General features: G+C 44.0%; 1 protein-coding gene across 1 annotated transcript in view; it reads left to right on the top strand.

Moving 5' to 3' along the window:
- LOC311139270 (F-actin-uncapping protein LRRC16A-like) overlaps nucleotides 1-22,638 on the top strand; it is a gene marked incomplete at both ends in the record, with an annotated part of 56,474 nt that overhangs the window by 15,534 nt on the left and 18,302 nt on the right. The window contains 3 exons of the mRNA XM_084174159.1: nucleotides 4,605-4,780; nucleotides 6,888-6,975; nucleotides 7,761-7,901. Coding sequence (XP_084030285.1) covers nucleotides 4,605-4,780; nucleotides 6,888-6,975; nucleotides 7,761-7,901 — 405 coding nt within the window. The remainder of the gene's footprint in view (nucleotides 1-4,604; nucleotides 4,781-6,887; nucleotides 6,976-7,760; nucleotides 7,902-22,638) is intronic.

Here is a 22,638-nt window from a genome sequence, read left to right as displayed (position 1 = left end):
AACCAGCTACTTTCCAGTTATCAGTAGGTCGGATCAGTGGATCAGTGTTGGCTGCTAGACTGTTAGATTTCTCCTCCAGTTATCAGTAGGTCAGATCAGTGGATCAGTGTTGGCTGCTAGACTGTTAGATTTCTCCTCCAGTGATCAGTAGGTCAGATCAGTGTTGGCTGCTAGACTGTTAGATTTCTCCTCCAGTGATCAGTAGGTCAGATCAGTGTTGGCTGCTAGACTGTTAGATTTCTCCTCCAGTTATCAGTAGGTCAGATCAGTGGATCAGTGTTGGCTGCTAGACTGTTAGATTTCTCCTCCAGTTATCAGTAGGTCAGATCAGTGTTGGCTGCTAGACTGTTAGATTTCTCCTCCAGTGATCAGTAGGTCAGATCAGTGTTGGCTGCTAGACTGTTAGATTTCTCCTCCAGTGATCAGTAGGTCAGATCAGTGTTGGCTGCTAGACTGTTAGATTTCTCCTCCAGTGATCAGTAGGTCAGATCAGTGGATCAGTGTTGGCTGCTAGACTGTTAGATTTCTCCTCCAGTTATCAGTAGGTCAGATCAGTGTTGGCTGCTAGACTGTTAGATTTCTCCTCCAGTTATCAGTAGGTCAGATCAGTGGATCAGTGTTGGCTGCTAGAATGTTAGATTTCTCCTCCAGTGATCAGTAGGTCAGATCAGTGGATCAGTGTTGGCTGCTAGACTGTTAGATTTCTCCTCCAGTTATCAGTAGGTCGGATCAGTGGATCAGTGTTGGCTGCTAGACTGTTCGATTTCTCCTCCAGTTATCAGTAGGTCAGATCAGTGGATCAGTGTTGGCTGCTAGACTGTTAGATTTCTCCTCCAGTTATCAGTAGGTCAGATCAGTGTTGGCTGCTAGACTGTTAGATTTCTCCTCCAGTTATCAGTAGGTCAGATCAGTGTTGGCTGCTAGACTGTTAGATTTCTCCTCCAGTGATCAGTAGGTCAGATCAGTGTTGGCTGCTAGACTGTTAGATTTCTCCTCCAGTGATCAGTAGGTCAGATCAGTGTTGGCTGCTAGACTGTTAGATTTCTCCTCCAGTTATCAGTAGGTCAGATCAGTGGATCAGTGTTGGCTGCTAGACTGTTAGATTTCTCCTCCAGTTATCAGTAGGTCAGATCAGTGTTGGCTGCTAGACTGTTAGATTTCTCCTCCAGTGATCAGTAGGTCAGATCAGTGTTGGCTGCTAGACTGTTAGATTTCTCCTCCAGTGATCAGTAGGTCAGATCAGTGTTGGCTGCTAGACTGTTAGATTTCTCCTCCAGTGATCAGTAGGTCAGAGCAGTGGATCAGTGTTGGCTGCTAGACTGTTAGATTTCTCCTCCAGTTATCAGTAGGTCAGATCAGTGTTGGCTGCTAGACTGTTAGATTTCTCCTCCAGTTATCAGTAGGTCAGATCAGTGGATCAGTGTTGGCTGCTAGAATGTTAGATTTCTCCTCCAGTGATCAGTAGGTCAGATCAGTGGATCAGTGTTGGCTGCTAGACTGTTAGATTTCTCCTCCAGTTATCAGTAGGTCGGATCAGTGGATCAGTGTTGGCTGCTAGACTGTTCGATTTCTCCTCCAGTTATCAGTAGGTCAGATCAGTGGATCAGTGTTGGCTGCTAGACTGTTAGATTTCTCCTCCAGTTATCAGTAGGTCAGATCAGTGTTGGCTGCTAGACTGTTAGATTTCTCCTCCAGTTATCAGTAGGTCAGATCAGTGTTGGCTGCTAGACTGTTAGATTTCTCCTCCAGTTATCAGTAGGTCAGATCAGTGTTGGCTGCTAGACTGTTAGATTTCTCCTCCAGTTATCAGTAGGTCAGATCAGCGGATCAGTGTTGGCTGCTAGACTGTTAGATTTCTCCTCCAGTTATCAGTAGGTCAGATCAGTGGATCAGTGTTGGCTGCTAGACTGTTAGATTTCTCCTCCAGTTATCAGTAGGTCAGATCAGCGGATCAGTGTTGGCTGCTAGACTGTTAGATTTCTCCTCCAGTGATCAGTAGGTCAGATCAGTGTTGGCTGCTAGACTGTTCGATTTCTCCTCCAGTTATCAGTAGGTCAGATCAGTGGATCAGTGTTGGCTGCTAGACTGTTAGATTTCTCCTCCAGTTATCAGTAGGTCAGATCAGTGGATCAGTGTTGGCTGCTAGACTGTTAGATTTCTCCTCCAGTGATCAGTAGGTCAGATCAGTGTTGGCTGCTAGACTGTTAGATTTCTCCTCCAGTTATCAGTAGGTCAGATCAGTGGATCAGTGTTGGCTGCTAGACTGTTAGATTTCTCCTCCAGTGATCAGTAGGTCAGATCAGTGTTGGCTGCTAGACTGTTAGATTTCTCCTCCAGTTATCAGTAGGTCAGATCAGTGGATCAGTGTTGGCTGCTAGACTGTTAGATTTCTCCTCCAGTTATCAGTAGGTCAGATCAGTGTTGGCTGCTAGACTGTTAGATTTCTCCTCCAGTGATCAGTAGGTCAGATCAGTGGATCAGTGTTGGCTGCTAGACTGTTAGATTTCTCCTCCAGTGATCAGTAGGTCAGATCAGTGTTGGCTGCTAGACTGTTAGATTTCTCCTCCAGTTATCAGTAGGTCGGATCAGTGGATCAGTGTTGGCTGCTAGACTGTTAGATTTCTCCTCCAGTGATCAGTAGGTCAGATCAGTGGATCAGTGTTGGCTGCTAGACTGTTAGATTTCTCCTCCAGCCAGAGAAGCTGTGATGGAACTGTCAAAGGTTGAATCAGACTCAAGTCCTCCCATTGTGTTTATTACACTGGGAGTTGTAGACATTCCTCCTCTTAAAAAACATAAAGCTTTATGCCCTAGCAACCATATCCTGGCCTTCAGGGGGATCTGAAGATGTAATCATTCTAGTGGTGGAGCTGTATGAGATCATTTCAGAGATTTTCAAAATATATCAAAACCGCACACTAGAAAATATGTGTATTGAATACTCAGTTGATCCTGTCATAACCAGTACCTTATGTTATTTCAGTTGATCCTGTCATAAACCAGTACCTTATGTTATTTCAGTTGTTCCTGTCATAACCAGTACCTTGTTATGTTATTTCAGTTGTTCCTGTCATAACCAGCACCTTGTTTTGTTATTTCTCTAGTGGTGACGATGATGCCTCCAGTAATCTACTTTATCCCTGTCAGAATCTGTGGTGGATGGAGAGATTAGGGATCCTGATTGTGATGTATTTCCATGGTGGATGGAGAGATTAGGGATCCTGATTGTGATGTATTTCCATGGTGGATGTAGAGATTAGGGATCCTGATTGTGATGTATTTCCATGGTGGATGGAGAGATTAGGGATCCTGATTGTGATGTATTTCCATGGTGGATGTAGAGATTAGGGATCCTGATTGTGATGTATTTCCATGGTGGATGTAGAGATTAGGGATCCTGATTGTGATGTATTTCCACGGTGGATGTAGAGATTAGGGATCCTGATTGTGATGTATTTCCATGGTGGATGGAGAGATTAGGGATCCTGATTGTGATGTATTTCCACGGTGGATGGAGAGATTAGGGATCCTGATTGTGATGTATTTCCACGGTGGATGTAGAGATTAGGGATCCTGATTGTGATGTATTTCCACGGTGGATGTAGAGATTAGGGATCCTGATTGTGATGTATTTCCACGGTGGATGTAGAGATTAGGGATCCTGATTGTGATGTATTTCCACGGTGGATGTAGAGATTAGGGATCCTGATTGTGATGTATTTCCATGGTGGATGTAGAGATTAGGGATCCTGATTGTGATGTATTTACACGGTGGATGTAGAGATTAGGGATCCTGATTGTGATGTATTTCCATGGTGGATGGAGAGATTAGGGATCCTGATTGTGATGTATTTCCATGGTGGATGTAGAGATTAGGGATCCTGATTGTGATGTATTTCCATGGTGGATGTAGAGATTAGGGATCCTGATTGTGATGTATTTCCACGGTGGATGGAGAGATTAGGGATCCTGATTGTGATGTATTTCCATGGTGGATGGAGAGATTAGGGATCCTGATTGTGATGTATTTCCACGGTGGATGGAGAGATTAGGGATCCTGATTGTGATGTATTTCCATGGTGGATGGAGAGATTAGGGATCCTGATTGTGATGTATTTCCATGGTGGATGTAGAGATTAGGGATCCTGATTGTGATGTATTAACACGTGGATGGAGAGATTAGGGATCCTGATTGTGATGTATTTCCATGGTGGATGGAGAGATTAGGGATCCTGATTGTGATGTATTAACATGGTGGATGTAGAGATTAGGGATCCTGATTGTGATGTATTTCCACGGTGGATGGAGAGATTAGGGATCCTGATTGTGATGTATTTCCACGGTGGATGTAGAGATTAGGGATCCTGATTGTGATGTATTTCCACGGTGGATGTAGAGATTAGGGATCCTGATTGTGATGTATTTCCATGGTGGATGTAGAGATTAGGGATCCTGATTGTGATGTATTTCCACGGTGGATGTAGAGATTAGGGATCCTGATTGCGATGTATTTCCACGGTGGATGTAGAGATTAGGGATCCTGATTGTGATGTATTTCCACGGTGGATGTCTAGATGTGATGTGTTACAGCTTTATCTTTCCAGAGTCTGTTGGAGTCCATGGTGGATGCTGCGGAGGGTCTGTGTCCCCATGTGATGAGGAAGACTAACCTTCGTCAGGACCTGATCAAAGCCAGCACAGCTAAGATGGTGGTCCCCCGCAGCTTCGTCAAGAACACCCTGCTGGAACAGTCTGGAGTCGACATCATCAACAAGATCAGGTGAGACTAGAGTTTTATCGTGTGTGTGTGTGTGTGTGTGTGTATGGCAAGATACTTTACTTCACACTAATGGTGTCCTAAATTCACCATTATTTTTGCTATTGTCCTGAAATCACTAACCTCGATTTCCTTGTTCTCTTCGCTGAGTGAACTACGGCCTCTGGCTGGCAAGCCTAAGTTCGCTGAGAAGCAGAATCGTGGTGGTGCTACTTTTATATTGTGTTATCTACAGAGATGTTGTGTTGTGTCCAGACGTGTCTGTATCCTATGTCACTGTCTGCGATGGCCCTGATTGTTAGATTCACACTTATTTGTCCTATTGTTCGACAGTGTGCAGGTCTCCATCCTCCTAGTGTAGATTCCCACATTGTCAATTAGAATGCCACAGGGTTGTTCACAGCCTGCTGGTCTGATGGCCCACACAGCCTTGCCTCTGTGTTGACCCCGTGAAGTGGGAATGAATGAAGCATCTCTCCTCTCCTCTTTCTTACTCCATCCCTCTGTTTCTCTCTTCTCCTCTCCATTCCTCTGTTTCTCTCCTCTCCTCTCCATTCCTGTTTCTCTCCTCTCCTCTCCATTCCTGTTTCTCTCCTCTCCATTCCTCTGTTTCTCTCCTCTCCTCTCCTCTCCTCTGTTTCTCTCCTCTCCTCTCCATCCCTCTGTTTCTCTCCTCTCCTCTCCATTCCTGTTTCTCTCCTCTCCTCTCCATTCCTGTGTTTCTCTCCTCTCCTCTCCATTCCTGTTTCTCTCCTCTTCTCTCCATTCATGTTTCTCTCCTCTCCTCTCCATTCCTGTTTCTCTCCTCTCCATTCCTGTGTTTCTCTCCTCTCCTCTCCATTCCTGTTTCTCTCCTCTTCTCTCCATTCATGTTTCTCTCCTCTCCTCTCCATTCCTGTTTCTCTCCTCTCCATTCCTGTTTCTCTCCTCTCCTCTCCATTCCTCTGTTTCTCTCCTCTCCTCTCCATTCCTCTGTTTCTCTCCTCTCCTCTCCATTCCTGTTTCTCTCCTCTCCTCTCCATTCCTGTTTCTCTCCTCTCCATTCCTCTGTTTCTCTCCTCTCCTCTCCATTCCTGTTTCTCTCCTCTCCATTCCTGTTTCTCTCCTCTCCTCTCCATTCCTCTGTTTCTCTCCTCTCCTCTCCATTCCTGTTTCTCTCCTCTCCTCTCCATTCCTGTTTCTCTCCTCTCCTCTCCATTCCTGTTTCTCTCCTCTCCTCTCCATTCCTGTTTCTCTCCTCTCCTCTCCATTCCTGTTTCTCTCCTCTCCTCTCCATCCCTCTGTTTCTCTCCTCTCCTCTCCATTCCTCTGTTTCTCTCCTCTCCTCTCCATTCCTGTTTCTCTCCTCTCCATTCCTGTTTCTCTCCTCTCCATTCCTCTGTTTCTCTCCTCTCCTCTCCATTCCTGTTTCTCTCCTCTCCTCTCCATTCCTGTTTCTCTCCTCTCCTCTCCATTCCTGTTTCTCTCCTCTCCTCTCCATTCCTGTTTCTCTCCTCTCCATTCCTCTGTTTCTCTCCTCTCCTCTCCATTCCCCTGTTTCTCTCCTCTCCTCTCCATTCCTCTGTTTCTCTCCTCTCCTCTCCATTCCTCTGTTTCTCTCCTCTCCATTCCTCTGTTTCTCTCCTCTCCTCTCCATTCCTGTTTCTCTCCTCTCCTCTCCATTCCTGTTTCTCTCCTCTCCTCTCCATTCCTGTTTCTCTCCTCTCCTCTCCATTCCTGTTTCTCTCCTCTCCATTCCTCTGTTTCTCTCCTCTCCTCTCCATTCCCCTGTTTCTCTCCTCTCCTCTCCATTCCTCTGTTTCTCTCCTCTCCTCTCCATTCCTCTGTTTCTCTCCTCTCCTCTCCATTCCTGTTTCTCTCCTCTCCTCTCCATTCCTGTTTCTCTCCTCTCCTCTCCATTCCTCTGTTTCTCTCCTCTCCTCTCCATTCCTCTGTTTCTCTCCTCTCCTCTCCATTCCTGTTTCTCTCCTCTCCTCTCCATTCCTCTGTTTCTCTCCTCTCCTCTCCATTCCTGTTTCTCTCCTCTCCATTCCTCTGTTTCTCTCCTCTCCTCTCCATCCCTCTGTTTCTCTCCTCTCCTCTCCATCCCTCTGTTTCTCTCATCTCCTAGTGAGGTAAAGCTGAGCCTGGCTTCCTTCCTCTCAGACCGTATCGTAGATGAGATCCTAGAAGCCCTGTCTGGCTCTCAGCACACACTGGTGAGTCTTAATCATGCCTGGAGATACAGTACAATCACTACTCATGATAACCATTACAGCACATTAGCTTGAATATTCTGTGAAATTCTAACATTAATTATATGATTCATACTGACTCAGTCACTGGTTCTCTAGTACAGGTGTAGGATCATATAGGTCGTATATAGTGATACATAGTAACAGTGACCATAGTAACAGTAATAATGAACATAGTAACAGTAATAGTGACCATAGTAACAGTAATAGTGACCATAGTAACAGTAATAGTGACCATAGTAACAGTAATAGTGGCCATAGTAACAGTAGTAATAAACATAGCAACAGTAATAGTGACCATAGTAACAGTAATAGTGACCATAGCAACAGTAATAGTGACCGTAGCAACAGTAATAGTGACCATAGCAACAGTAATAGTGACCATAGTAACAGTAATAGTGACCATAGCAACAGTAATAGTGACCATAGCAACAGTAATAGTGACCATAGTAACAGTAATAGTGACCATAGCAACAGTAATAGTGACCATAGCAATAGTAATAGTGACCATAGCAACAGTAATAGTGACCATAGTAACAGTAATAGTGACCATAGTAACAGTAATAGTGACCATAGCAACAGTAATAGTGACCATAGTAACAGTAATAGTGACCATAGTAACAGTAATAGTGACCATAGCAACAGTAATAGTGACCATAGTAACAGTAATAGTGACCATAGTAATAGTGATAGTGACCATAGTAACAGTAATAGTAGTGTAATAGTCATTCTGTCTTGTTCCCCCCGAGGCTGACCACCTGGTGAGGAAGGGACGTCCTCTGGTCCAGCAGGAATCTATGGACCTGGACGTACCCGAGGAGAGGGCTCCTAAACGGGCTACCACAGAGCTGAATGAGGCAGAAAGGCTGGAGGACCTGGAGACATGCATGGTACACTACACTACAGTACCATATGTTTTGTGTGAGGGCCAGGATCCTGTTCATTCTGTTTCCTTTCATGGGTTCCTCACTCATTTGGTGTTCCAGACATTTCTAATCTCAGACTGAGTCTTATAGGGAGATGAGCTAACCTTGGCTCATGTCTGGTTATTGTGCTGAAAGGCCAAAGTCCTTAATCTACCATTAAGGTTAACTGGTTCTATCTAACTGTAATGATTTAACAGATCCTCCTGCTGTGCCTACTGGCCATGGTAAGATGGTAAGATAGGGAGGTTGATTCATTATGGTAGGATAGGGAGGTTGATTCATTATGGTAGGATAGGGAGGTTGATTCATTATGGTAGGATAGGGAGGTTGATTCATTATGGTAGGATAGGGAGGTTGATTCATTGTGGTAGGATGGTAAGATAGGGAGGTAGATTCATTATGGTAGGATGGTAAGATTGGGAGGTTGATTCATTATGGTAGGATGTTAGGATAGGGAGGTTGATTCATTATGGTAGGATGTTAGGATAGGGAGGTTGATTCATTATGGTAGGATGGTAAGATTGGGAGGTTGATTCATTATGGTAGGATGTTAGGATAGGGAGGTTGATTCATTATGGTAGGATAGGGAGGTTGATTCATTATGGTAGGATGGTAGGATAGGGAGGTTGATTCATTATGGTAGGATGTTAGGATAGGGAGGTTGATTCATTATGGTAGGATGTTAGGATAGGGAGGTAGATTCATTATGGTAGGATGTTAGGATAGGGAGGTTGATTCATTATGGTAGGATGTTAGGATAGGGAGGTTGATTCATTATGGTAGGATGTTAGGATAGGGAGGTAGATTCATTATGGTAGGATGTTAGGATAGGGAGGTTGATTCATTATGGTAGGATGTTAGGATAGGGAGGTTGATTCATTATGGTAGGATGTTAGGATAGGGAGGTTGATTCATTATGGTAGGATGTTAGGATAGGGAGGTTGATTCATTATGGTAGGATGTTAGGATAGGGAGGTTGATTCATTATGGTAGGATGTTAGGATAGGGAGGTTGATTCATTATGGTAGGATGTTAGGATAGGGAGGTTGATTCATTATGGTAGGATGTTAGGATAGGGAGGTTGATTCATTATGGTAGGATGTTAGGATAGGGAGGTAGATTCATTATGGTAGGATGTTAGGATAGGGAGGTTGATTCATTATGGTAGGATGGTAAGATAGGGAGGTTGATTCATTATGGTAGGATGGTAAGATAGGGAGGTTGATTCATTATGGTAGGATGTTAGGATAGGGAGGTAGATTCATTATGGTAGGATGGTTCTAAGGGATTCATTCTATTGTCTTATTGGCTACTGACCCTGATCCTATTGTTTTAAACGGACAGGTTTAATCTAGGCTAGTTGACTGACTGGATCTATTATATATTTAGTTCTGGCCATCGTTAGTGTGTCTGCTGTTGTTTACACAGCCATTAAAGAGATGGGGTTGGATTACACAGCCATTAAGGAGATGGGGTTGGATTACACAGCCATTAAGGAGATGGGGTTGGATTACACAGCCATTAAGGAGAAGGGGTTGGATTACACAGCCATTAAGGAGAAGGGGTTGGATTACACAGCCATTAAGGAGATGGGGTTGGATTACACTGCCATTAAGGAGATGGGGTTGGATTACACTGCCATTAAAGAGATGGGGTTGGATTACACAGCCATTAAAGAGATGGAGTTGGATTACACAGCCATTAAAGAGATGGGGTTGGATTACACAGCCATTAGCCATTAAAGAGATGGGGTTGGATTACACAGCCATTAAAGAGATGGAGTTGGAGTACACAGCCATTAAAGAGATGTGGTTGGATTACACAGCCATTAAAGAGATGGGGTTGGATTACACAGCCATTAAAGAGATGGGGTTGGATTACACAGCCATTAAAGAGATGGGGTTGGATTACACAGCCATTAAAGAGATGGGGTTGGATTACACAGCCATTAAAGAGATGGGGTTGGATTACACAGCCATTAAAGAGATGGGGTTGGATTACACAGCCATTAAAGAGATGGGGTTGGACTACACAGCCATTAAAGAGATGGGGTTGGACTACACAGCCATCAAAGAGATGGGGTTAGATTACACAGCCATTAAAGAGACAGGGTTGGATTACAGAGCCATTAAAGAGATGGGGTTGGATTACACAGCCATTAAAGAGATGGGGTTGGATTACACAGCCATTAAAGAGATGGGGTTGGACTACACAGCCATTAAAGAGATGGGGTTGGACTACACAGCCATTAAAGATGGGGTTAGATTACACAGCCATTAAAGAGATGGGGTTGAATTACAGAGCCATTAAAGAGATGGGGTTGGATTACACCGCCATTAAAGAGAAGGGTTGGATTACACAGCCATTAAAGAGATGGGGTTGGATTACACAGCCATTAAAGAGATGGGGTTGGATTACACAGCCATTAAAGAGATAAGGTTAGATTACACAGCCATTAACGAGATGGGGTTGGATTACAGAGCCATTAAAGAGATGGGGTTGGATTACACAGCCATTAAAGAGAAGGGTTGGATTACACAGCCATTAAAGATAAGGGTTGGATTACACAGCCATTAAAGAGAAGGGTTGGATTCATCCATTCAAGGTTTGGACAGCTTGGATAGGAGAAGAGCTATACCTCTAGTACCCATAGCCTCCATATGGTTAATTAACTTCTCTCCCTCCTTCCTCCTTCCCTCCCTCCTACCCTCCCAGCCTCCCTAAGTAGAGTATTAATTGAGTCCTTTCATCAAGGCCACCTGTGTTTCCTGTCTAAATCAATCTCATTAAGAGCAACATTACTGCCTGTCTTTGTAGCGGCGTACATCAGTAATACACTCACAGAGAGGCCTTGGTCCTATTCACTAGGCACAAAACCAAAGACAACATCTTCAAACTGGAAGATTTTTATCTGAATTTGTCCAGTAAGAAACACTTGTTTAAATGTTCCATTGCACAATGTTTTGAAACGTTTTGCTTTGGTAAGCCCTAATGAATACAACCCTGCTACCCTGCCACTCAGATGGGAGGTGTTTTTCTCCCTGTAGTTGTTGATATGATCTGGTTGTTGTTGTCCTAATAGGTTAAACCACAGCCACTTATACGGCTCCGGGTTAATGTCCCAAAGGATTTCAAATGGATTCCATCTCATTGTTTGTTTATCTGAAGAAGCTTTAACCCTCCAACCTTGAGGATGTAGTCTAGTGCATAGGCCTGTACTATAGACATGTTATTGAATCCCCCCTGAGCAGAGGACAGAGGGGATGTAGTGGGGTATTAGTAGTCCAGTCTGTCAGTGTGTTTCTGGGGTATTACAGAGCCTTGCAAAAGTATTCATCCCCCTTGGCGTTTTTCCTATTTTGTTGCATTACAACCTGTCATTTAAATTGATTTTTATTTGGATTTCATGTAATGGACAAACACAAAATATTCCATATTGGTGAAGTGAAATGAAAAAAATTACTTGTTTACAAGAATTCTACAAAATAAATAAAGGAAAAGTGGTAAGTGCATATGTATTCACCCCCTTTGCTATTAAGCCCCTAAATAAGATCTGGTGCAACCAATTACCTTCAGAAGTCACATAATTAGTTAAATAAAGTCCACCTGTGTGCAATCTAAGTGTCACATGATCTCAGTATATATACACCTGTTCTGAAAGGCCCCAGAGTCTGCAACACCACTAAGCAAGGGGCACCACCAAGCAAGCGACACCATGAAGACCAAGGAGCTCTCCAAACAGGTCAGGGGAAAAGTTGCGGAGAATTACAGATCAGGGTTGGGTTATAATAAAAATATCAGAAACTTTGAACATCCCACGGAGCACCATTAAATCCATTATAAAAAAATGGAAAAAATATGGCACCACAACAAACCTGCCAAGAGAGGGCTGCCCACCAAAACGTATGGACCAGGCAAGGAGGGCATTAATCAGAGGCAAAAAAGAGACCAAAGATAACCCTGAAGGAGCTGCAAACTCCACAGCGGAGATTGGCAACCCCGAGAACACCATCCCCACAGTGAAGCATGGTGGTGGCAGCATCATGCTGTGGGGATGTTTTTCATCGGCAGGGACTGGGAAACTGGTCAGAATTGAAGGAATGAATGATGGCGCTAAATACAGGGAAATTCTTGAGGGAAACCTGTTTCAGTCTTCCAGAGATTTGAGACTGGGGTTCACCTTCCAGCAGGACAATGACCCTAAGCATACTGCTAAATCAATACTCAAGTGGTTTAAGGGGGAAAATGTAAATGTCTTGGAATGGCCTAGTCAAAGCCCAGACCTCAATCCAATTGAGAATCTGTGGTATGACTTAAAGATTGCTGTACACCAGCGGAACCCATCCAACTTGAAGGAGCTGGAGCAGTTTTGCCTTGAAGAATGGGCAAAAATCCCAGTGGCTAGATGTGCCAAGCTTATAGAGACATACCCCAATAGACTTGCAGCTGTAATTGCTGCAAAAGGTGGCTCTACAAAGTATTGACTTTGGGAGGGTGAATAGTTATGCACGCTCAAGTTTTCTGTTTTTTTATCTTATTTCTTGTTTGTTTCACAATAACAAATAATTTGCATATTCAAATTATACAAATGATACAAACCCTCCAAAAATCAATTTTTAATTCCAGGTTGTAAGGCAACAAAATGGGACAAATGCCAAGGGGGGTGAATACTTTCGCAAGCCACTGTAGGTATTAGGTGAGTGGTGGGTGAGAGAGAAAGATGGGAGAGAAAGGTAGAGGTGGGTGAGAGGTGGTATGTTGGCTAAATGGAGGCACCTACCTGTCAGAGGTGATGACCCCCAGTTCGTCTAGGCCCTGAGCTGTGAGAGAGAGAACACCTCTATGTGGCCAATTAGCAGGCCAGGTGGGCCAATGAATATGAAATATGAAGCAGCACACTGCCTGCATGCATGAGGAGACAGACTGGGCCCATAGGATCTGTGTGTGTGTGTGTGTGTGTGTGTGTGTGTGTGTGTGTGTGTGTGTGTGTGCGTGCGTGTGTGCGTGCGTGCGTGCGTGCGTGCGTGCGTGCGTGCGTGCGTGCGTGCGTGCGTGCGTGCGTGCGTGCGTGCGTGCGTGCGTGCGTGCGTGCGTGCGTGCGTGCGTGCGTGCGTGCGTGCGTGCGTGCGTGCGTGCGTGCGTGCGTGTGTGTGTGTGCGGGCAATCACATTGGACCCAGTAACATTAGCTCTGTTTGCTGTCCCTGTGAATGCATGCATTTACTCTTGGCAATCTAATGTTTACGAAGGAGAGTGTGTCCATCAGTGCTGATACCACAGTCCTCCTGTTGTCTGTTAGCTAAATGCCTCTCCTGTCTCCTGTTGTCTGTTAGCTAAATGCTTCTCCTGTCTCCAGTTGTCTGTTAGCTAAATGCTTCTCCTGTCTCCAGTTGTCTGTTAGCTAAATGCTTCTCCTGTCTCCTGTTGTCTGTTAGCTAAATGCTTCTCCTGTCTCCTGTTGTCTGTTAGCTAAATGCTTCTCCTGTCTCCTGTTGTCTGTTAGCTAAATGCTTCTCCTGTCTCCTGTCTCCAGTTGTCTGTTAGCTAAATGCCTCTCCTGTTGTCTGTTAGCTAAATGCCTCTCCTGTCTCCTGTTGTCTGTTAGCTAAATGCCTCTCCTGTCTCCTGTTGTCTGTTAGCTAAATGCTTCTCCTGTCTCCTGTTGTCTGTTAGCTAAATGCCTCTCCTGTCTCCTCTTGTCTGTTAGCTAAATGCCTCTCCTGTCTCATGTTGTCTGTTAGCTAAATGCCTCTCCTGTCTCCTCTTGTCTGTTAGCTAAATGCCTCTCCTGTCTCATGTTGTCTGTTAGCTAAATGCCTCTCCTGTTGTCTGTTAGCTAAATGCCTCTCCTGTCTCATGTTGTCTGTTAGCTAAATGCCTCTCCTGTCTCTTGTTGTCTGTTAGCTAAATGCTTCTCCTGTCTCTTGTTGTCTGTTAGCTAAATGCTTCTCCTGTCTCTTGTTGTCTGTTAGCTAAATGCCTCTCCTGTCTCTTGTTGTCTGTTAGCTAAATGCTTCTCCTGTCTCCTGTTGTCTGTTAGCTAAATGCCTCTCCTGTCTCATGTTGTCTGTTAGCTAAATGTGCCTCCTGTTGTCTGTTAGCTAAATGCCTCTCCTGTCTCCTGTCTCTTGTTGTCTGTTAGCTAAATGCCTCTCCTGTCTCATGTTGTCTGTTAGCTAAATGTTTCTCCTGTCTCCTGTTGTCTGTTAGCTAAATGCCTCTCCTGTCTCATGTTGTCTGTTAGCTAAATGTGTCTCCTGTCTCATGTTGTCTGTTAGCTAAATGTGTCTCCTGTTGTCTGTTAGTTAAATGCTTCTCCTGTCTCCTGTTGTCTGTTAGCTAAATGCTTCTCCTGTCTCCTGTTGTCTGTTAGCTAAATGTGCCTCCTGTTGTCTGTTAGCTAAATGCCTCTCCTGTCTCCTGTCTCTTGTTGTCTGTTAGCTAAATGCCTCTCCTGTCTCCTGTTGTCTGTTAGCTAAATGCCTCTCCTGTCTCCTCTTGTCTGTTAGCTAAATGCCTCTCCTGTCTCATGTTGTCTGTTAGCTAAATGCCTCTCCTGTCTCCTGTTGTCTGTTAGCTAAATGCCTCTCCTGTCTCATGTTGTCTGTTAGCTAAATGCCTCTCCTGTCTCTTGTTGTCTGTTAGCTAAATGCTTCTCCTGTCTCTTGTTGTCTGTTAGCTAAATGCTTCTCCTGTCTCTTGTTGTCTGTTAGCTAAATGCCTCTCCTGTCTCTTGTTGTCTGTTAGCTAAATGCTTCTCCTGTCTCCTGTTGTCTGTTAGCTAAATGCCTCTCCTGTCTCATGTTGTCTGTTAGCTAAATGTGCCTCCTGTTGTCTGTTAGCTAAATGCTTCTCCTGTCTCCTGTTGTCTGTTAGCTAAATGCTTCTCCTGTCTCCTGTTGTCTGTTAGCTAAATGCTTCTCCTGTCTCCTGTCTCCAGTTGTCTGTTAGCTAAATGCCTCTCCTGTTGTCTGTTAGCTAAATGCTTCTCCTGTCTCATGTTGTCTGTTAGCTAAATGTTTCTCCTGTCTCCTGTTGTCTGTTAGCTAAATGCCTCTCCTGTCTCATGTTGTCTGTTAGCTAAATGTGTCTCCTGTCTCATGTTGTCTGTTAGCTAAATGTGTCTCCTGTTGTCTGTTAGTTAAATGCTTCTCCTGTCTCCTGTTGTCTGTTAGCTAAATGCTTCTCCTGTCTCCTGTTGTCTGTTAGCTAAATGTGCCTCCTGTTGTCTGTTAGCTAAATGCCTCTCCTGTCTCCTGTCTCTTGTTGTCTGTTAGCTAAATGCCTCTCCTGTCTCCTGTTGTCTGTTAGCTAAATGTTCTCCTGTCTCCTGTTGTCTGTTAGCTAAATGCCTCTCCTGTCTCATGTTGTCTGTTAGCTAAATGTGTCTCCTGTCTCATGTTGTCTGTTAGCTAAATGTGCCTCCTGTTGTCTGTTAGCTAAATGCCTCTCCTGTCTCCTGTCTCTTGTTGTCTGTTAGCTAAATGCCTCTCCTGTCTCCTGTTGTCTGTTAGCTAAATGTTTCTCCTGTCTCTTGTTGTCTGTTAGCTAAATGCTTCTCCTGTCTCTTGTTGTCTGTTAGCTAAATGCTTCTCCTGTCTCCAGTTGTCTGTTAGCTAAATGCTTCTCCTGTCTCCTGTTGTCTGTTAGCTAAATGCCTCTCCTGTCTCATGTTGTCTGTTAGCTAAATGTGTCTCCTGTCTCCTGTTGTCTGTTAGCTAAATGCCTCTCCTGTCTCCTGTTGTCTGTTAGCTAAATGCTTCTCCTGTCTCCTGTTGTCTGTTAGCTAAATGCTTCTCCTGTCTCCAGTTGTCTGTTAGCTAAATGCTTCTCCTGTCTCTTGTTGTCTGTTAGCTAAATGCCTCTCCTGTCTCATGTTGTCTGTTAGCTAAATGTGCCTCCTGTTGTCTGTTAGCTAAATGCCTCTCCTGTCTCCTGTCTCTTGTTGTCTGTTAGCTAAATGCCTCTCCTGTCTCCTGTTGTCTGTTAGCTAAATGTTTCTCCTGTCTCTTGTTGTCTGTTAGCTAAATGCTTCTCCTGTCTCTTGTTGTCTGTTAGCTAAATGCTTCTCCTGTCTCCAGTTGTCTGTTAGCTAAATGCTTCTCCTGTCTCATGTTGTCTGTTAGCTAAATGCCTCTCCTGTCTCATGTTGTCTGTTAGCTAAATGTGCCTCCTGTTGTCTGTTAGCTAAATGCCTCTCCTGTCTCCTGTCTCTTGTTGTCTGTTAGCTAAATGCCTCTCCTGTCTCCTGTTGTCTGTTAGCTAAATGTTTCTCCTGTTGTCTGTTAGCTAAATGCCTCTCCTGTCTCATGTTGTCTGTTAGCTAAATGTGTCTCCTGTCTCATGTTGTCTGTTAGCTAAATGCCTCTCCTGTCTCATGTTGTCTGTTAGCTAAATGTGCCTCCTGTTGTCTGTTAGCTAAATGCCTCTCCTGTCTCATGTTGTCTGTTAGCTAAATGTTTCTCCTGTCTCCTGTTGTCTGTTAGCTAAATGCCTCTCCTGTCTCATGTTGTCTGTTAGCTAAATGTGTCTCCTGTCTCATGTTGTCTGTTAGCTAAATGTGTCTCCTGTTGTCTGTTAGTTAAATGCTTCTCCTGTCTCCTGTTGTCTGTTAGCTAAATGCTTCTCCTGTCTCCTGTTGTCTGTTAGCTAAATGTGCCTCCTGTCTCCTGTCTCTTGTTGTCTGTTAGCTAAATGCCTCTCCTGTCTCCTGTTGTCTGTTAGCTAAATGCCTCTCCTGTCTCCTCTTGTCTGTTAGCTAAATGCCTCTCCTGTCTCATGTTGTCTGTTAGCTAAATGCCTCTCCTGTCTCCTGTTGTCTGTTAGCTAAATGCCTCTCCTGTCTCATGTTGTCTGTTAGCTAAATGCCTCTCCTGTCTCTTGTTGTCTGTTAGCTAAATGCTTCTCCTGTCTCTTGTTGTCTGTTAGCTAAATGCTTCTCCTGTCTCTTGTTGTCTGTTAGCTAAATGCCTCTCCTGTCTCTTGTTGTCTGTTAGCTAAATGCTTCTCCTGTCTCCTGTTGTCTGTTAGCTAAATGCCTCTCCTGTCTCATGTTGTCTGTTAGCTAAATGTGCCTCCTGTTGTCTGTTAGCTAAATGCCTCTCCTGTCTCTTGTTGTCTATTAGCTAAATGCCTCTCCTGTCTCATGTTGTCTGTTAGCTAAATGTTTCTCCTGTCTCCTGTTGTCTGTTAGCTAAATGCCTCTCCTGTCTCATGTTGTCTGTTAGCTAAATGTGTCTCCTGTCTCATGTTGTCTGTTAGCTAAATGTGTCTCCTGTTGTCTGTTAGTTAAATGCTTCTCCTGTCTCCTGTTGTCTGTTAGCTAAATGCTTCTCCTGTCTCCTGTTGTCTGTTAGCTAAATGTGCCTCCTGTTGTCTGTTAGCTAAATGCCTCTCCTGTCTCCTGTCTCTTGTTGTCTGTTAGCTAAATGCCTCTCCTGTCTCCTGTTGTCTGTTAGCTAAATGTTTCTCCTGTCTCCTGTTGTCTGTTAGCTAAATGCCTCTCCTGTCTCATGTTGTCTGTTAGCTAAATGTGTCTCCTGTCTCATGTTGTCTGTTAGCTAAATGCTTCTCCTGTCTCTTGTTGTCTGTTAGCTAAATGCTTCTCCTGTCTCCAGTTGTCTGTTAGCTAAATGCTTCTCCTGTCTCCTGTTGTCTGTTAGCTAAATGCCTCTCCTGTCTCCTGTTGTCTGTTAGCTAAATGCTTCTCCTGTCTCATGTTGTCTGTTAGCTAAATGCTTCTCCTGTCTCCTGTTGTCTGTTAGCTAAATGCCTCTCCTGTCTCATGTTGTCTGTTAGCTAAATGTGTCTCCTGTCTCCTGTTGTCTGTTAGCTAAATGCCTCTCCTGTCTCCTGTTGTCTGTTAGCTAAATGCTTCTCCTGTCTCCTGTTGTCTGTTAGCTAAATGCTTCTCCTGTCTCCAGTTGTCTGTTAGCTAAATGCTTCTCCTGTCTCTTGTTGTCTGTTAGCTAAATGCCTCTCCTGTCTCATGTTGTCTGTTAGCTAAATGTGCCTCCTGTTGTCTGTTAGCTAAATGCCTCTCCTGTCTCCTGTCTCTTGTTGTCTGTTAGCTAAATGCCTCTCCTGTCTCCTGTTGTCTGTTAGCTAAATGTTTCTCCTGTCTCTTGTTGTCTGTTAGCTAAATGCTTCTCCTGTCTCTTGTTGTCTGTTAGCTAAATGCTTCTCCTGTCTCCAGTTGTCTGTTAGCTAAATGCTTCTCCTGTCTCATGTTGTCTGTTAGCTAAATGCCTCTCCTGTCTCATGTTGTCTGTTAGCTAAATGTGCCTCCTGTTGTCTGTTAGCTAAATGCCTCTCCTGTCTCCTGTCTCTTGTTGTCTGTTAGCTAAATGCCTCTCCTGTCTCCTGTTGTCTGTTAGCTAAATGTTTCTCCTGTTGTCTGTTAGCTAAATGCCTCTCCTGTCTCATGTTGTCTGTTAGCTAAATGTGTCTCCTGTCTCATGTTGTCTGTTAGCTAAATGCCTCTCCTGTCTCATGTTGTCTGTTAGCTAAATGTGCCTCCTGTTGTCTGTTAGCTAAATGCCTCTCCTGTCTCTTGTTGTCTGTTAGCTAAATGCCTCTCCTGTCTCCTGTTGTCTGTTAGCTAAATGCTTCTCCTGTCTCCTGTTGTCTGTTAGCTAAATGCTTCTCCTGTCTCCTGTTGTCTGTTAGCTAAATGCCTCTCCTGTCTCATGTTGTCTGTTAGCTAAATGCCTCTCCTGTCTCATGTTGTCTGTTAGCTAAATGTGTCTCCTGTTGTCTGTTAGCTAAATGCTTCTCCTGTCTCCTGTTGTCTGTTAGCTAAATGTGTTTCCTGTTGTCTGTTAGCTAAATGTGTCTCCTGTCTCATGTTGTCTGTTAGCTAAATGCCTCTCCTGTCTCATGTTGTCTGTTAGCTAAATGTGTCTCCTGTTATCTGTTAGCTAAATGCCTCTCCTGTCTTCTCTTGTCTGTTAGCTAAATGCCTCTCTTGTCTCTTGTTGTCTGTTAGCTAAATGCCTCTCTTGTCTCTTGTTGTCTGTTAGCTAAATGCCTCTCCTGTCTCATGTTGTCTGTTAGCTAAATGTGTCTCCTGTTATCTGTTAGCTAAATGCCTCTCCTGTCTTCTCTTGTCTGTTAGCTAAATGCCTCTCCTGTCTTCTCTTGTCTGTTAGCTAAATGCCTCTCCTGTCTTCTCTTGTCTGTTAGCTAAATGCCTCTCCTGTCTTCTCTTGTCTGTTAGCTAAACGCTTCTCCTGTCTCTTGTTGTCTGTTAGCTAAATGCCTCTCTTTTCTCTTGTTGTCTGTTAGCTAAATGCCTCTCTTGTCTCTTGTTGTCTGTTAGCTAAATGCCTCTCTTGTTGTCTGTTAGCTAAATGCCTCTCTTGTCTCTTGTTGTCTGTTAGCTAAATGCCTCTCTTGTCTCTTGTTGTCTGTTAGCTAAATGCCTCTCTTGTCTCCTGTTGTCTGTTAGCTAAATGCCTCTATTGTCTCTTGTTGTCTGTTAGCTAAATGCCTCTCCTGTCTCTTGTTGTCTGTTAGCTAAATGCCTCTCTTGTCTTCTCTTGTCTGTTAGCTAAATGCCTCTCCTGTCTTCTCTTGTCTGTTAGCTAAATGCCTCTCCTGTCTTCTCTTGTCTGTTAGCTAAATGCCTCTCCTGTCTTCTCTTGTCTGTTAGCTAAATGCCTCTCCTGTCTTCTCTTGTCTGTTAGCTAAATGCCTCTCTTGTCTCTTGTTGTCTGTTAGCTAAATGCCTCTCTTGTCTCTTGTTGTCTGTTAGCTAAATGCCTCTCTTGTCTCTTGTTGTCTGTTAGCTAAATGCCTCTCTTGTCTCTTGTTGTCTGTTAGCTAAATGCCTCTCTTGTCTCCTGTTGTCTGTTAGCTAAATGCCTCTATTGTCTCTTGTTGTCTGTTAGCTAAATGCCTCTCCTGTCTCTTGTTGTCTGTTAGCTAAATGCCTCTCTTGTCTCCTGTTGTCTGTTAGCTAAATGCCTCTCTTGTCTCCTGTTGTCTGTTAGCTAAATGCCTCTCTTGTCTCTTGTTATCTGTTAGCTAAATGCCTCTCCTGTCTCTTGTTGTCTGTTAGCTAAATGCCTCTCTTGTCTCCTGTTGTCTGTTAGCTAAATGCCTCTCTTGTCTCTTGTTGTCTGTTAGCTAAATGCCTCTCCTGTCTCTTGTTGTCTGTTAGCTAAATGCCTCTCCTGTCTCTTGTTGTCTGTTAGCTAAATGCCTCTCGTCTCTTGTTGTCTGTTAGCTAAATGCCTCTCCTGTCTCATGTTGTCTGTTAGCTAAATGCCTCTCCTGTCTCTTGTTGTCTGTTAGCTAAATGCTTCTCCTGTCTCTTGTTGTCTGTTAGCTAAATGCCTCTCTTGTTGTCTGTTAGCTAAATGTGTCTCCTGTTATCTGTTAGCTAAATGCCTCTCCTGTCTTCTCTTGTCTGTTAGCTATATGCGTCTCCTGTCTTCTCTTGTCTGTTAGCTAAATGCCTCTCCTGTCTTCTCTTGTCTGTTAGCTAAATGCTTCTCCTGTCTCTTGTTGTCTATTAGCTAAATGCCTCTCCTGTCTCTTGTTGTCTGTTAGCTAAATGCCTCTCTTGTCTCTTGTTGTCTGTTAGCTAAATGCCTCTCTTGTCTCTTGTTGTCTGTTAGCTAAATGCCTCTCTTGTCTCTTGTTGTCTGTTAGCTAAATGCCTCTCTTGTCTCTTGTTGTCTGTTAGCTAAATGCCTCTCTTGTCTCTTGTTGTCTGTTAGCTAAATGCCTCTCCTGTCTCTTGTTGTCTGTTAGCTAAATGCCTCTCATGTTGTCTGTTAGCTAAATGCCTATCTTGTCTCCTGTTGTCTGTTAGCTAAATGCCTCTCTTGTCTCTTGTTGTCTGTTAGCTAAATGCCTCTCCTGTCTCTTGTTGTCTGTTAGCTAAATGTCTCTCTTGTCTCCTGTTGTCTGTTAGCTAAATGCCTCTCTTGTCTCCTGTTGTCTGTTAGTTAAATGCCTCTATTGTCTCTTGTTGTCTGTTAGCTAAATGCCTCTCCTGTCTCTTGTTGTCTGTTAGCTAAATGCCTCTCTTGTCTCCTGTTGTCTGTTAGCTAAATGCCTCTCTTGTCTCTTGTTGTCTGTTAGCTAAATGCGTCTCCTACTCTTGTTGTCTGTTAGCTAAATGCCTCTCTTGTCTCTTGTTGTCTGTTAGCTAAATGCCTCTCTTGTCTCTTGTTGTCTGTTAGCTAAATGCCTCTCCTGTCTCATGTTGTCTGTTAGCTAAATGCCTCTCCTGTCTCTTGTTGTCTGTTAGCTAAATGCTTCTCCTGTCTCTTGTTGTCTGTTTGCTAAATGCCTCTCTTGTCTCTTGTTGTCTGTTAGCTAAATGCCTCTCTTGTCTCTTGTTGTCTGTTAGCTAAATGCCTCTCCTGTCTCTTGTTGTCTGTTAGCTAAATGCTTCTCCTGTCTCTTGTTGTCTGTTAGCTAAATGCCTCTCCTGTCTCTTGTTGTCTGTTAGCTAAATGCCTCTCCTGTCTCTTGTTGTCTGTTAGCTAAATGCCTCTCTTGTCTCCTGTTGTATGTTAGCTAAATGCCTCTCTTGTCTCTTGTTGTCTGTTAGCTAAATGCTTCACCTGTCTCTTGTTGTCTGTTAGCTAAATGCCTCTCCTGTCTCTTGTTGTCTGTTAGCTAAATGCCTCTCCTGTCTCTTGTTGTCTGTTAGCTAAATGCCTCTCTTGTCTCCTGTTGTCTGTTAGCTAAATGCCTCTCCTGTCTCTTGTTGTCTGTTAGCTAAATGCCTCTCCTGTCTCTTGTTGTCTGTTAGCTAAATGCCTCTCCTGTCTCCTGTTGTCTTTTAGCTAAATGCCTCTCCTGTCTCTTGTTGTCTGTTAGCTAAATGCCTCTCCTGTCTCCTGTTGTCTGTTAGCTAAATGCCTCTCCTGTCTCCTGTTGTCTGTTAGCTAAATGCCTCTCCTGTCTCTTGTTGTCTGTTAGCTAAATGCCTCTCTTGTCTCCTGTTGTCTGTTAGCTAAATGCCTCTCCTGTCTCCTGTTGTCTGTTAGCTAAATGCCTCTCCTGTCTCTTGTTGTCTGTTAGCTAAATGCCTCTCCTGTCTCTTGTTGTCTGTTAGCTAAATGCCTCTCCTGTCTCCTGTTGTCTGTTAGCTAAATGCCTCTCCTGTCTCCTGTTGTCTGTTAGCTAAATGCCTCTCCTGTTGTCTGTTAGCTAAATGCCTCTCCTGTCTCCTGTTGTCTGTTAGCTAAATGCCTCTCTTGTCTCTTGTTGTCTGTTAGCTAAATGCCTCTCCTGTCTCTTGTTGTCTGTTAGCTAAATGCCTCTCCTGTCTCTTGTTGTCTGTTAGCTAAATGCTTCTCCTGTCTCTTGTTGTCTGTTTGCTAAATGCCTCTCTTGTCTCTTGTTGTCTGTTAGCTAAATGCCTCTCTTGTCTCTTGTTGTCTGTTAGCTAAATGCCTCTCCTGTCTCTTGTTGTCTGTTAGCTAAATGCTTCTCCTGTCTCTTGTTGTCTGTTAGCTAAATGCCTCTCCTGTCTCTTGTTGTCTGTTAGCTAAATGCCTCTCCTGTCTCTTGTTGTCTGTTAGCTAAATGCCTCTCTTGTCTCCTGTTGTATGTTAGCTAAATGCCTCTCTTGTCTCTTGTTGTCTGTTAGCTAAATGCTTCTCCTGTCTCTTGTTGTCTGTTAGCTAAATGCCTCTCCTGTCTCTTGTTGTCTGTTAGCTAAATGCCTCTCCTGTCTC

Source organism: Coregonus lavaretus (genome assembly GCF_964263955.1).
Source record: "Coregonus lavaretus genome assembly, chromosome: 13".
Taxonomy (NCBI): Eukaryota; Metazoa; Chordata; class Actinopteri; order Salmoniformes; family Salmonidae; genus Coregonus; species Coregonus lavaretus.
The sequence above is the reverse complement of the archived record's forward strand: the minus strand, read 5'-3'. Positions and strand labels throughout refer to the sequence as shown.